This window comes from Pezoporus flaviventris, unplaced genomic scaffold (genome assembly GCF_033815535.1).
Source record: "Pezoporus flaviventris isolate CSIRO_AGI_PZ_B2104156 unplaced genomic scaffold, CSIRO_AGI_Pfla_v1 ptg000158l, whole genome shotgun sequence".
In the NCBI taxonomy this organism is placed as follows: Eukaryota; Metazoa; Chordata; class Aves; order Psittaciformes; family Psittacidae; genus Pezoporus; species Pezoporus flaviventris.
In genome coordinates, this window is record NW_026892706.1 from 671,770 (window position 1) to 685,140 (window position 13,371).

Consider the following 13,371-nt stretch of genomic DNA (forward strand, 5'->3'; position numbering starts at 1 on the left):
TCCCAGCTCATGGATTACCGCCTCGAGTTCAGCAAGTGGTGGCTGAACGAATTCAAAACCATCAAGTTTCCCTCTCAGGGGACAATTTTTGACTACTTCATTCATCCGGAATCGAAGAGATTCACTCTCTGGTCTGAAAAAGTGCCAGAATTCGACCTCAACCCTGATGTCCCTTTGCAGGTAGGTATCCGCAGGCTCTCTGTGCTTGCGGTTTATTTGTCTGCTACTCCATGGGCTTCCCCTGGGTGGCACCAGGCAGACCTCATCCACGGCTCTGCTTCACCCCACGGAAACCTCAGCGGGGCTCCAAGTTCCGACTCCTCTTTTTTAATTTCAGGTCAGTCTCTGGCTTTGTAGGCTCTCACGAAATAATAACTGTTGTCTGAAAGCAAAAATGTGCTTTAAAGCTTTATTTACATGTGTTTTGAAATGCTGTCCTGAGGGAGGGGGCTTGTGTCAGGGAAAGGGCCAGGGGCCAAGGGCCAGGGAGGAATTTGATTCCTGCGGTGGCTGAGCAAAGCCACTGGACAGTTTCAGGGTCTGGGCTGTGCTGCTTTAATGACTCGTTTTTCTGAGAGCTCCTGTCTTTGGTCAGAAAATCTTTAGAATAACCAAGCGCCTGAGACTTTTGCTTTAGAGAGGGACCAGGTTTGTGCAGAGAAAGCATCTTCTGTGAGGCCAGCCGGCATTGCTGGGAGAGCCAGGCACGGCTTCGGCACCTGCCTGCAAACGACCCCGGCAGCAAGAGGCGAGCTCCAGGGACTGACGGTGCCGTTTCCCCAGGCCTCCCTGGTGCACACCACCGAGACCGTCCGCCTGCGCTTCTTCATGGACCTGCTGATGGAGAAGAAAAGGCCGGTGATGCTGGTGGGCAACACGGGGACGGGGAAGTCAGCCCTGATGCGGGACAAGCTCGAGACGCTCAGCACAGATGAATACCTCGTGCAGTTTGTGCCTTTTAACTTCTACACCACCTCAGCCATGCTGCAGGGTAAGGCCAGCCCGAGCCAGCAGCCGGCCCCACTCCGGGCTGTGCCCCACAGCACTGCCCCACTGCTCACCTCCTCCCACTGCAGCTGTCCTTGAGAAGCCTCTGGAGAAGAAATCTGGGAGGAACTATGGCCCGCCCGGGAGCAAGCGGCTCATCTACTTCATCGACGATATGAACATGCCGGAGGTGGACAAGTACGGCACCGTGGCACCGCACACTCTCATCCGGCAGCACATGGACCACGGGCACTGGTGGGTATCTGGCCAGTGGCCCCTGCCATGGGGCCTTGGTGCCCCTCTGCCTGGCAATCCCGTGCCATGCTGCCTCCCCCCACCACACTGCTGCAGAGCTGAGCTTCCTGTTCCCCCGCAGCCTGCTCATTCCTGGAGCTGCGGGGAAGGCTTTGGCAGAGGAATGGGAAAACTCCCTGCTGGGGACTCCAAACCCCACCCAAAGCAAAGAGCCGCACTGCCAGCGCCGGCGGGGAAGCCTTGGCGGGGTTCCTGGTGCCTGGCAATGCACCGTGCAGTGCAGAAGGCTCCCTTGAGACGGGGGAAGAGGTGGCAAGTGCCAGCTGCCATTGAGAGGCTTGGGGCCAGATCTGGCTATGGGGTGCAGGAAGGGCCCCACGTAGCATTGCCAAGAGCAGTGCCAGGCTTTGCTGAGCACCAGGGAAATGGGGATCCCTGTTCCCACATCCCCCCCAAATGGGGCTTCATGGGGCTCTTGGGGCACAGTCTAACTGGAGAAACCCATCCCTGGGGAAAGCATCACAGTGCTGGTCCCTGTGCAGGTACGACAGGAACAAACTGACCCTGAAGGACATTCACAACTGCCAGTATGTGGCCTGCATGAACCCGACCACAGGGTCCTTCACCATCGACTCCAGGCTGCAGGTAAACAGGATACACAGGGATGGGGGCTTGTCCCAGCAGGTTCACTGTCCTGGGACTGGACCAAGGTGGAGTGAGATGGGATGGGATGGGGGACATCACGGTGCAGGATGCCTGCATCAACCTATGCAGGGCAAAACTCCTGCCTGAGTTTTTGCCCCTGGGCACAGCGACACTTCTGCGTCTTTGCCGTGAGCTTTCCGGGCCAGGAGGCCCTGCTGAGTGTGTACAGCACCATCCTCGCGCAGCACCTCGCCCTGCAGAAGATGCCTGTGGCTGTGCAGGAGCTGCAGTCACAGCTGGTCACAGCAGCACTGGGTGAGCCCCTGCCGCTCCGGGGGGAATGGGGCAGTGTCCTCGGTTCAGCAGTAGCAGTCATTTTTCTCCTTCCCAGTAGCTGGTTCAGTGCTGTGGTTTTGACTTTAGCCTGCGAAGAGCTCTGATAACACCGATGGTTTTAGTTGTTGCTCAGTAATGTTTATCCTGATCAAGGACTTCGTGAGCCTCATGCTCTGCCAGGGAGGAGGGGAAGCTGGGAGGAAGCAGAGACAGGACACCTGACCTGAACTAGCCAAAGGGGTATTCCATACCTCAGCACGTCATGCCCAGTATATAAACTGGGGGCAGTTACCCGGAAGGGCTAGATCACTGCTTGCGTCAGGCTGGGTATCGGTCGGCGGGTGGTGAGCGGTTGTATTCTCTCCCCTTGTTATTTCCCTTATCATCATTATTATTATTGGTGGTAGCAGCAGTGGTCTGTGTTATACCTTAGTTACTGGGCTGCTCTTATCTCAGCACGTGGGAGTTACGTTTGTTCAATTCTCCTCCCCATCCCTCCGGGAGCAGGGGAGGAAGAAGCAGCGGGGAGGGAGTGAGCGAGCGGCTGCATGGTTCTGAGTTACCGGCTGGGCTTAAACCATGACAGGCGGGCACCAGCACTGGGAGCCCCGTGCCCACTGCTCACCCCCAGTTCCTGCCCACAGCCCTCCACCAGAAAGTCGCCTCCACCTTCTTGCCAACAGCCATCAAGTTCCACTACCTCTTCAACCTGCGGGACCTCTCCAACGTATTCCAGGTAGTGCGAGGGCTGTTTCCTCTAGCACATCTGTGTTCCTTTGTCACTCTTATTCCTTCTTTTCCTGCATCATGAGTCCTTGCAGTGCACCATGTCGCTGTAAAGCACTAAGTTCCCAAAGCCAGCCTTTTAAACTCAGCTCCAAGCAGCCATAAGACAGCCCCCAAAGACTGAGGGACTCATGTGTTTGTCAGGGTTTGCTGTTCTCCACCCCTGAGTGCCTGAAAAGCCCCGTGGAGCTGGTGCGCCTCTGGCTGCACGAAGCGGAGCGGGTGTACAGAGACAAGCTCGTCGATGAAAAGGATCAAACAACCTTCAGGAAGGTGCTGGGGGACACCTGCAAGAAGTACTTTCAGGTAAGTTGTGCTGGAAAATGAGGGAGGGCCCCGGCCCGGTGGGGATGAGCCCCGCAGCTGAGCCCCGTGGCCGAGTCCCACAGCCGGCACTGCCTTTCCCAGAACCTCGGCGAGGACGTCTTGTTCGCCAAGCCCAACATCTTCTGCCACTTCGCCCGGGGCATGGGGGATCCCAAGTACATGCCGGTGCCGAGCTGGCCGGCCCTCAACAAGCTGCTGGGGGAAGCCCTGGACAGCTACAACAAGGTGAACGCGGCCATGAACCTGGTGAGTGGTGAGGCAGCGCTCGCACCTCCCGCAGCGTCCTGCTTGGGCTCGTTCGCTTCGGGGTGTTTGCTGCTTTTCCAGCTGAAATTCAGAGCACGGAGCTTTCCCCTCCCGCTCTCCTCAGGTGCTCTTTGAAGATGCAGCGTCTCATATCTGCAGAATCAGTCGGATCCTAGAGTCTCCCTGGGGCAACGCGCTACTGGTGGGGGTTGGAGGCAGCGGAAAGCAGAGCCTGGCACGGCTGGCAGCTTATATGAGCAACCTGAAAGTGTTTCAGATCATGCTGAAGAAAGGCTACAGCATCCAGGACCTGAAGGTGAGCGCAGCTTTCCTCCAGGCCCCCGGGCGGGTGCGCACGGCTCTGCTCTCCTTGCTGCACCCTGCCATCTGCTCAAAGGTGCTTTCTGAACACCCCCCCAAGGGACGGGCAGGAGCTGCTCATGAGAGCAGATGTGGTGCAGGCAGCCCTGGCAGATGACCCTGCCTGAGCAGAGCAGGTGGCACCCAGCTCCTTCCCAAGTGCTCCTTTCCAAAGGCACCATCCTGGCTTCCCAGGGCAGCCCAAGGGTGCTGAGCTGCACCAGTCACTGTGGAGGGGCTGAAGGGGGCATGACGCTTTCTCTCCCCTGCCCAGCTGGACCTCGCCGCCCAGTACGTGAAGGCAGCAGTGAAGAACATCCCCACCGTGTTCCTGATGACAGACTCCCAAGTTGTTGAAGAAGCATTCCTGGTCCTAATCAATGATTTCCTGGCGTCTGGGGAGGTGCCGGGGCTCTTCCAGGATGATGAACTAGAAGACATTTTCAATGCCATGAAACCCGAAGTGAAATACTTTGGATTGCAAGATACAAGGGAAAACTGCTGGAAAGTATTTATAGAGAAAGCCAGACGTCAGCTGAAGGTGGGTGTTCACTCGGGAGGGGGCTCTCGGTGCTCCCTGCTTGCAGACAGGACACACAGAACTGGTTCATTACAGTGTGGGGCCCTAACCCCCCAGCCCCAGGGGCAGATCGGGATGAGCAGCACACAGTGGTGCTCCTGCCAGCAGCATGAGACCCCACTCAGCACTGCTGACATCCCCCCTGCCCTATGAGACCCCACTCAGCACTGCTGACATCCCCCCTGCCCTATGAGACCCCACTCAGCACTGCTGACATCCCCCCTGCCCTATGAGACCCCACTCAGCACTGCTGACACTGCTCTCAGCAGCCGTGCTCTGCCCCAGGTCATCCTCTGCTTCTCCCCGGTGGGCTCCACGCTGCGGGTGCGCGCAAGGAGGTTCCCTGCCTTGGTGAACTGCGCGGCCATCGACTGGTTCCACGAGTGGCCGGAGGATGCGCTCGTGGCCGTCAGCAGCAGGTTCCTGGAGGAGACAAAGGACATCGAGGTGAGCCGGGACGCTGGGTCAGGGCACGCCGTGTCTGTGCACAGCCCTCTGTGCTGGCACTGCTCTGGGGCACGACCTGCCCCTCTGCTGCTCTCCGTGCTGCAGCGTGCCCAGGGACGGGCTCCAGCCAGCCCCACACTGGGCAGGTGGGGCTGAGCAGTTCCTCGTTTCCCTTTTGGCATTAAAACAGCACCACAGATAGCCTGGAAACAGTAGCTTTTCCCCCGTGCAGCCCAAGTTAACCCCAGAGAATAAGAGGCAGGAAACCAGAGCTAAGCTCAAGCATCAGTGTCATTAGTGCTGTGGTCGCCTGCGTTTCTCAGAGATGCACTTCACAGTGTCTGCATGGTCATTGTGCTCCTGGCAGAGCATCTCACTGCCTGTGTTCCTGCTGCAGCCCGAGGTCAAGGTCTCCATCAGCAAGTTCATGGCATATGTCCACATAAGTGTTAAGGAGATATCCCAGATCTACCTGGCCGTGGAAAGGCGCTATAATTACACCACGCCAAAGACCTTCCTGGAGCAGATAAAGCTCTACAAGAAACTGCTGTCAAAAAAGAGGGACGAGCTCACAGCCAAGATCGAGAGGCTGGAGAAGGGGCTGATGAAGCTGCAGAGCACGGCGTCCCAGGTGCCTGCCCACAGCATCACTTATGCATTGCATCCCCTGTGTGTCTGATGCAGGGAGGCGAGAGGAAGCGCATCCCTGCAGGGCTGTCACGGTGGCCATGAGGTCCCTGAGCTGTACCCAGCCACTGCTGTGAGGCTGGGCAGGGCTCAGCAGGATCAACCCTCTGATGCACTCCATTTCTCCCCTATCCAGGTGGAAGACCTGAAAGCCACTCTGGCGATCCAGGAGGAAGAGCTGAAGGTGAAGAATGAGAACACAGATAAACTGATCCACATGGTGGGTGTTGAGGCAGAGAAGGTCAGCAAGGAGAAAGCCATCGCTGATGCAGAGGAGCTGAAGGTCCAGGCCATCAACAAGGTGAGCTGGTGCCCACCACGCCAGGGTCCAACACGGGACGGAGCTCTGTTGGTTCTGGCTGCTCATCCCATCCCGCCCCCTCGTTTCCCCAGATCGTGGCTGAGAAGCAGCAAGCCTGCGAGACCGACCTGGCAAAGGCAGAGCCAGCGCTCGTCGCTGCCCAGGAGGCCCTCAACACCCTCAACAAGGTGGGTGACCCTGCGGTGGGAAGTGGTTTCCTGGCTGGTGCCGGTGTCCCCGCACCAGGGTGATGCTCAGTGGCCCCATGGTCCCTTTCCAGAACAACCTGACAGAGCTGAAGTCCTTCGGGTCGCCACCCCAAGCAGTGGTGAACGTGACAGCAGCTGTGATGGTGCTGACAGCCCCCAAGGGCATCATTCCGAAGGATAGGAGCTGGAAGGCAGCAAAAGTTATGATGGGAAAAGTAGACACTTTCCTTGATGCCTTAAAGAAGTACGACAAGGAGCACATCCCTGAGTCCTGTCTCAAGGCGTTTATGTGAGTCCATGGCTGGTTCCTGTCCCTCTCCCAGCCCTGGGCACAGCATCCAGGAGAGTCCATCACCCAGTGAGCTTTGTGTGGTCCAAGGGCCAGGAGGGATCCAGGCGCCTGCTCTGCCCTCCCGCCATGGGCAGCCCCGGGGGTGCAGCTTGGGGCTGTAGCCTGGTGTGTTCTCCTGTTCCAGGCCCTACCAGTCAGACCCCACTTTTGATCCGGAGTTCATCATGTCCAAGTCGACAGCTGCCGCGGGCCTGTGCTCCTGGTGCCTCAACATCGTGCGCTTCTACGAGGTGTACTGCGAGGTGGAGCCCAAGAGGCAGGCGCTGGTGGAAGCCAATGCCGAGCTGGCCGAGGCGCAGGAGACGCTCGCTCACATCAAGAACAAAGTGGCTGTAAGTGCACGTTCCCCCCGGAGACCCCAAGGGTGGTGGCGCTGCCACCGCAGCAGCCTCTGGCAGCTCCCCGCGCTGGGTGCGGGAGGTGATGGAGCTGTGCTGTCTTCTGAAGGAGCTGAACGCCAACCTGGCCGCTCTCACCGCCAAGTTTGAGCAAGCTACGGCTGAGAAACTCAAATGTCAGCAGGAGGCTGATGCAACCAACAGAGTCATCACGCTGGCAAACAGGTACCGTGCAAGCACTGCCTGCCCGCTGCTCCCTGGCATTGCCTGGTGACAGTGGCACGGGCGTCATGGGAGCATAAAAGCCCCCCGTACCCTCCCCAGATGGAAGAATCTGGAGCATGAACAGGGACACAGATTTGGGGAGGGTGGGGGATTACAGCCAAGGAGCCATGTGCCTTGGTGTGAGCAGCCTATCATCAAGAGAGGGGTTAATCCCACGGGCCATGGGGCATCACAGCTGAGTGTCCCCTGGCCCCGCAGCAGCCACCATTTCCTCTGACCCCTCCAGGCTTGTTGGGGGCCTGGCATCCGAGAACGTGCGTTGGGCTGAGTCGGTGGAGATGCTCAGGGAGCAGGAGAACACAGTGTATGGGGACGTGCTGCTCATCTCCGCCTTTGTGTCCTACGTCGGCTACTTCACCAGGAAGTACAGGGTGCAGCTGCTGGACCAGCACTGGATCCCTTTCCTCAGCAAGCTGGAGGTGAGTGGCCACGGGTCCCATCCCCATGCCTGCTGGCACCGAGGGGCTCCCTCTCCTCTGCGGGCACCCAACAGCCCCTTCTCGCAGGTGCCCATCCCCATCACGCCGGGGCTGGACCCCCTCAGCCTCCTCACCGACTCTGCTGACGTGGCAACTTGGAGCAACCAGGGGCTGCCCAGCAACCGCACGTCCACCGAGAATGCCACCATCCTCTGCAACACCGAGCGCTGGCCCCTCATTGTGGACACCCAGCTCCAGGGCATCAAGTGGATCAAGAACAAATACGGGCAGGAGCTGCAGGCCGTCTGCCTGGGCCAGAAAAAGTGGGTTGGGTTCTGCAGGATGGCCGCAGGTTCCAGGGGGGATGCAGGATGCTGTGGGCATCCACGGCCTGATCAAACCAGGGCATGCAAAGGTAGCAGCGCTCATGGGGCACTGAGACCTCTGCAGGGCCAGGGCTGGGGGTCACCACGGGGATCCCACAGGGCACAGTCGCTGCAGGGTACCCACCCCAGCTCACCCCATGCAGTGCATTCCCCCCCCCCATCCCACCCCACATCTCTCCCGTCCCACTGCAGCTACCTGGACATCATCGAGCGGGCAGTTTCCGAGGGCCAGACGCTGCTGATCGAAGACATGGGTGAGACGGTGGATCCGGTGCTGGATCAGCTGCTGGGCAGGAACACCACCAAGAAGGGCAGGTCAGCACACCCTCTTCTTTGGTGCCAAGGAGTTTTGCTTGCTCCAAGGAGCCACTGCGGCCCTAAAATGCTGATTTGCACCCCTGTGCAAGAAAGCAGCTGGGGCCTGACCCTTCCCTGCTTTTAGATCAGAGATTAGGAACAATTTCTTCCCCAGAGAGTGCTCAGGCATTGGAACAGGCTGCCCAGAGCAGTGCTGGAGTCACCATCCCTGCAAGTGTTCACAAACTGTGTGGATGAGGCCCCAGGTGACATGGTTTAGTGGTAGCTTTGGCACTGCTGGGTGATGTTTGACTTGATCTTAAAGGCCTTCTCCAACCCAGGTGATTCTGTAATTGCCCTGGCCTCTGCCCACATCTCCCAGTTTTCTCTGGTGTTTCCTAGTGGGGATATCTGTGGTTGATGTGACTTTAGGGCTGTCCTGGTCTGAGAATCCAGTTCATTTAGTGATTTACACCATGTTCCCTGTGCATCTGCAATAAGGTCTGATAAGCTGGGAGGGTTTATTTCCAGGACTGCGGGGATGGGGCTCAGGGGCTCCCTTGTTTTGTCACTTGGAGCCTGCAAGAAGCATCAGCCCCGAAGCCAAGGGAGGCTGTGGCAGGGCACCTCTAGCTCCTGCCCCTTCAGCCTTTGGCACTTCTGCCCTCGCTACACCTTTTCCTGGCCACAGAAATACAGCTCACGTGGCCAGAAGCAGCACTTGGAGTCGAGGGATTGTCTGTGGTGAGTTACTGCCAAGTGCATGGAAATTAATGTTTAATTAACCAAACAGGTACATCAGAATAGGAGACAAAGAAGTGGAATATAACCCAAGCTTCCGCCTGATTCTGCACACCAAATATTTCAACCCGCACTACAAGCCAGAGGTGCAGGCTCAGTGCACCCTCATCAACTTCCTGGTGACGCGGGAGGGACTGGAGGACCAGCTTCTGGCTGCTGTGGTGGCCAAAGAGCACCCAGACCTGGAGGCTCTGAAGGTACGGACCCGGCTGCCGGTGAGGTGATGGCAGAGGGGTCTGGGCTTGCTGCAGGGGTTTGCTGGTAGGGAGAGGTGAGAGCTCAGCTCCAGCAGCTTGCTGCCATTGACCAAGAGCAGAGTGAGTCCCGGTCAGAGCCCACCATGGGTCCAGCATTGCCCCATGGAGCCTGGTGCTGCCACAGGCGCTTGTGCTGCTTCGCCGTGAGCTGGTGGCTGACCGCCGCGTGTCTCTGTGTGCTGGTGCTGTAGGCAAACCTCACAAAGAGCCAGAACGACTTCAAGATCAAGCTGAAGGAGCTGGAGGACTCACTGCTCGCCTGGCTCTCTGCTGCTGGAGGGGACTTCCTGGGGGACACGGTGCTGGTGGAGAACCTGGAAACCACAAAGCGCACGGCCATGGAAATAGAGGAAAAGGTAAGTGAGGTGCTCCAGTGAGGCAGCAAGACCTGTCCTGGGGCACCTGGCACTCAGCCAGAGGTTGGGTACTGCCTGGGCACGTGCCAGGGCGCTGGTAACACCGACCCTGGTGTGCGGCCAGGTCAAAGAAGCAAAAGTCACCGAGACGCAAACAAACGTCGCTAGAGAGACCTACCGTCCGGTGGCAGAGCGAGCGTCGCTGCTATACTTCATCCTGAGCGACCTCAACAAGATCAACCCCATCTACCAGTTCTCTCTCAAGGCAGGCGCGGAGCAAGGATGGGGTTGGGCTGGGGGCTCGTGGTGCCTCAGCTGGTACCGAGCCCCCCGCGGTGCAGGCGCTGAGCTGCCGCTGCATCTTCCCCAGGCGTTCCACGGGATCTTCGAGAAAGCCATCGAGCGCGCGACGCCCAGCGATGACATCAAGGAAAGGGTGATGAACCTGACGGACGAGATCACCTACTCGGTCTATGTGTATACAGCACAGGGGCTCTTTGAGAGAGACAAACTCATTTTCCTGGCCCAGGTTGCCTTCCAGGTACTGCGCACGGGTCTGGGCTGTCTGTGGTATCTTCCTGTACGTGAGTTTGTGTGGGTTTAGGCAGGCTGTTCTCTTACTTGCGCGCTGCTGCTGGATGCTCAGCAGTGTCGCCCCTGAGGTGCAGCCCTCGCGCAGGGGCTGTGTGTGCCGGGGCAGTGGCAAAGCTGCGCTCTCACCTTGCCAGGTCCTCATCCTCAAGAAAGAACTGAACCCCGCAGAGCTGGACTTCCTGCTGCGCTTCCCTTCCAAGACCGGCGTCACGTCCCCCGTGGACTTCCTGCAGCACCGCTGCTGGGGCGCCATCAAGGTTGGTCGCCCGCTGTGCCGAGGCGACGGCAGCGCGGCGGGTGCGGGGTCACCTGCAGCACCTCCAAGTGGAGGGTCCCCTCCATCCCTAGGGTCCCCGAGAGCCCAGCAGTGATCTGTCCCCTCTCTGTGGGACCTGAAGGTGCTCTCAGAAATGGAGGAGTTCAGGAACTTGGACAGTGACATTGAGGGCTCAGCAAAGCGATGGAAGAAGTTTGTGGAGTCAGAGTTGCCAGAGAAGGAGGTGTTCCCCAAGGAGTGGAAGAACAAGTCTGCGCTGCAGAAGCTGTGCATGCTGCGGTGCATGCGGCCAGACAGGATGACCTACGCCATCAGGTGCTGTCCTGGCCAGAGCCCCGCGGCATCACCACACCGGCTGAGCCGTGACCATGCTTGGTCCTAACTCACATTATGGGTTTATTTTTCTGTAGGGCCTTTGTGAAAGAGAAGATGGGGAGCAAGTATGTGGAAGGAAGGAGCGTTGAGCTTGCCAAGGTGTACAAGGAGAGCAGCCCCTCCACGCCGCTCTTCTTCATTCTCTCCCCTGGTGTCGACCCCCTGAAAGACGTGGAGGCCCTGGGTGAGCCACTGCCCCCTCCTCACCAGCACTGGCCCTCAGTGGCTGCTGCGGTTGTGGCGTGAGCCACGAGCGGCCAGCGCGGCCCCTCCGTGTACCGACAGCACCAAGAAAGGGTCTCAGGTTGTGGTGGTTTCCTCCCCTCCCTAGGCAGAAAACTGAACTTCACCATCGAAAATGGGAGGATCCACAACGTGTCACTGGGGCAGGGCCAGGAACCGATGGCAGAAAGAGCCCTGGAGGTGGCAGCTGAGCAGGGGCACTGGGTCATCCTGCAGGTAGGTGGTGAGCGCTGCTGCCAGCCATGGCTCAGAGTGCCCCTGGGCTCTCCCATCCCTGGTGTTCCCACTGGCGCCAGTGGAGTACGCGGGATGGCTGAAGCTCAGGCTCCCATCCCGGTGGATTTGCCATCATGCAGAGCCGCGGTCTCAGCCCACGCAGCCACTGGGTCCAGGCTTGTCTGAGTGGTACAGGAGAATTTCTGTTGCAGAACATCCACCTGGTGGCCCGGTGGCTGCGCACGCTGGATAAGAGAGTGGAGCAGTACAGCACAGGCAGCCACAACGACTACCGGCTGTTCATGAGCGCCGAGCCGGCCCCCACCCCCGAGTCCCACATCATCCCGCAGGGGCTGCTGGAAAACTCCATCAAGATCACCAACGAGCCGCCGACGGGCATATTCGCCAACCTGCACCAAGCCCTCGACCTCTTCACACAGGTACCCGCCACTGCACGCAGCTGCCAGGTCTGTGTAGGGCTCACCCTGGCCCTGGTACCACGGGCTGAGCATCAGCATGGCCATCGCTGCAGGCACAGCAGCTGGCCCGCCCCAGCACATCCTCCTGTGTGCCCAGAGCCCCACCTGTGGGGATGTGATTTGGGAGTAACCAGAGCTGACCCCAGGCTCCTGAACCAGGGAGGGTGCTGGATGGCTCGTGCCTTTCCCAAGGCTGGATGTCGAGCTGCTGCAGCTTGGTGCCATGAGCGAGCTGCCGGCACTGTCAGCAGGGGCGGGTCTATGTATATGTGTGTGTCTGTAGTCCTAAGCTGCTTATAAACAAATGAGTGCAAAAATTAACAAATCAGCAAGTCTTTAAAAGGTAACTTCATGTTTATTTATTTAATAAACAACCATCAGATTCCTTTGTCCTCCTCTCTACAGGGATATTTACTCACTTGCCAATCCCCTCTCCCTTTCATTCCACTGCAGGATACCTTGGAGATGTGCACCAAAGAAATCGAGTTCAAACGCATCTTGTTTGCACTCTGTTACTTCCACGCAGTGGTGGCTGAACGGCGCAAGTTTGGTGCCCAGGGCTGGAACAGACCTTACCCCTTCAACAGCGGGGACCTGACCATATCCATTAACATCCTGTTCAACTATCTGGAGGCCAACCCCAAGGTAAGGGGCTGACAAAGACACTGTACCCCAGCACAAAACACACCATGACAATCAACCCTTCTTAAAATGTCAGCAGAGAAGGTGCAGAGTCCTCCTGGGCTGGGTTCAGCACCAGGTGGGGACAAGGGCTCGCTCTGGCTGGTGCCTCAGTGGCTGGTTGGGTTTGTTTCGGTATTTTTAAATGACATTTCACCCAAAAGGCAAAGCCTGCCCCAAGAATGAGGATGCAATGAGTAGGACTGAGGTCTCACCTTCAGCAGAGTCCTGCTTTCCCTTGGCCTTACAGACATGATCAACACTGATCTGAATAAGGATGGGATAATGGGTTCAAAGTATGGATGGCCCAGGACAAGGTGGTATCTGTGGTTGAACACAAGAGACACCCAAGACAAGGTCCCCTGTCTTGCCCCCTTCACTTGGTCAATGAGACCCTGTGGTCCAGGGTCCATCGGTTCCCTGGACACTGGACAGATCATTCCAAGAGCTCTGTGGCCCTGCAGCACGTGTGCAGCCACAAGAATCCGATGGTGAGCTGCTCCCTGTAGGTGCCGTGGGACGATCTCCGGTACCTCTTTGGTGAAATCATGTACGGGGGGCACATCACGGATGACTGGGACCGCCGGCTGTGCCGCACGTACCTCAGCGAGTACATCCGCGTGGAGATGCTGGACGGGGAAGTGTACTTGGCTCCAGGGTTCCTGGTCCCTCCCAGCTTGGATTACAAGGTAAGATCAGCACTGCCGTTTGCTGTGGAAACCCACTGCTCGGGTAAGCGTTCACTAGTCAAGAGTTCCCTCATGCTATAACCAAAGGGGAGGGGAGAGGGAAAAATAGCGGAAACATGTAAAATAGCTGCAAAACTAATTCCTGGGGCTGGGAAAGTGA

At 58.2% G+C, this 13,371-nt stretch overlaps 2 protein-coding genes across 3 annotated transcripts in view; one reads left to right on the forward strand and one right to left on the reverse strand.

Annotated features, from left to right (window-relative positions):
* Positions 1-13,371, reverse strand: part of ARL16 (ADP ribosylation factor like GTPase 16) — a 252,529-nt gene that overhangs the window by 179,460 nt on the left and 59,698 nt on the right. The window lies entirely within an intron of this gene.
* DNAH17 (dynein axonemal heavy chain 17) overlaps positions 1-13,371 on the forward strand; it is a 33,117-nt gene that overhangs the window by 16,843 nt on the left and 2,903 nt on the right. Inside the window, exons 46-75 of one of the 2 annotated variants that reach the window (XM_061479821.1) lie at positions 7-180; positions 784-991; positions 1,077-1,242; positions 1,785-1,887; positions 2,055-2,202; positions 2,868-2,959; positions 3,154-3,315; positions 3,418-3,582; positions 3,707-3,898; positions 4,217-4,483; positions 4,808-4,969; positions 5,367-5,600; positions 5,793-5,957; positions 6,050-6,145; positions 6,238-6,455; positions 6,643-6,850; positions 6,966-7,081; positions 7,368-7,560; positions 7,648-7,883; positions 8,139-8,261; positions 9,037-9,241; positions 9,493-9,657; positions 9,782-10,198; positions 10,386-10,508; positions 10,650-10,843; positions 10,939-11,087; positions 11,235-11,362; positions 11,575-11,802; positions 12,295-12,486; positions 13,032-13,211. In XM_061479821.1, the coding sequence (XP_061335805.1) occupies positions 7-180; positions 784-991; positions 1,077-1,242; positions 1,785-1,887; positions 2,055-2,202; positions 2,868-2,959; positions 3,154-3,315; positions 3,418-3,582; positions 3,707-3,898; positions 4,217-4,483; positions 4,808-4,969; positions 5,367-5,600; positions 5,793-5,957; positions 6,050-6,145; positions 6,238-6,455; positions 6,643-6,850; positions 6,966-7,081; positions 7,368-7,560; positions 7,648-7,883; positions 8,139-8,261; positions 9,037-9,241; positions 9,493-9,657; positions 9,782-10,198; positions 10,386-10,508; positions 10,650-10,843; positions 10,939-11,087; positions 11,235-11,362; positions 11,575-11,802; positions 12,295-12,486; positions 13,032-13,211 (5,409 nt within the window). The remainder of the gene's footprint in view (positions 1-6; positions 181-783; positions 992-1,076; positions 1,243-1,784; positions 1,888-2,054; positions 2,203-2,867; positions 2,960-3,153; positions 3,316-3,417; positions 3,583-3,706; positions 3,899-4,216; positions 4,484-4,807; positions 4,970-5,366; positions 5,601-5,792; positions 5,958-6,049; positions 6,146-6,237; positions 6,456-6,642; positions 6,851-6,965; positions 7,082-7,367; positions 7,561-7,647; positions 7,884-8,138; positions 8,262-9,036; positions 9,242-9,492; positions 9,658-9,781; positions 10,199-10,385; positions 10,509-10,649; positions 10,844-10,938; positions 11,088-11,234; positions 11,363-11,574; positions 11,803-12,294; positions 12,487-13,031; positions 13,212-13,371) is intronic. The other variant, XM_061479822.1, reaches the window with a different exon arrangement.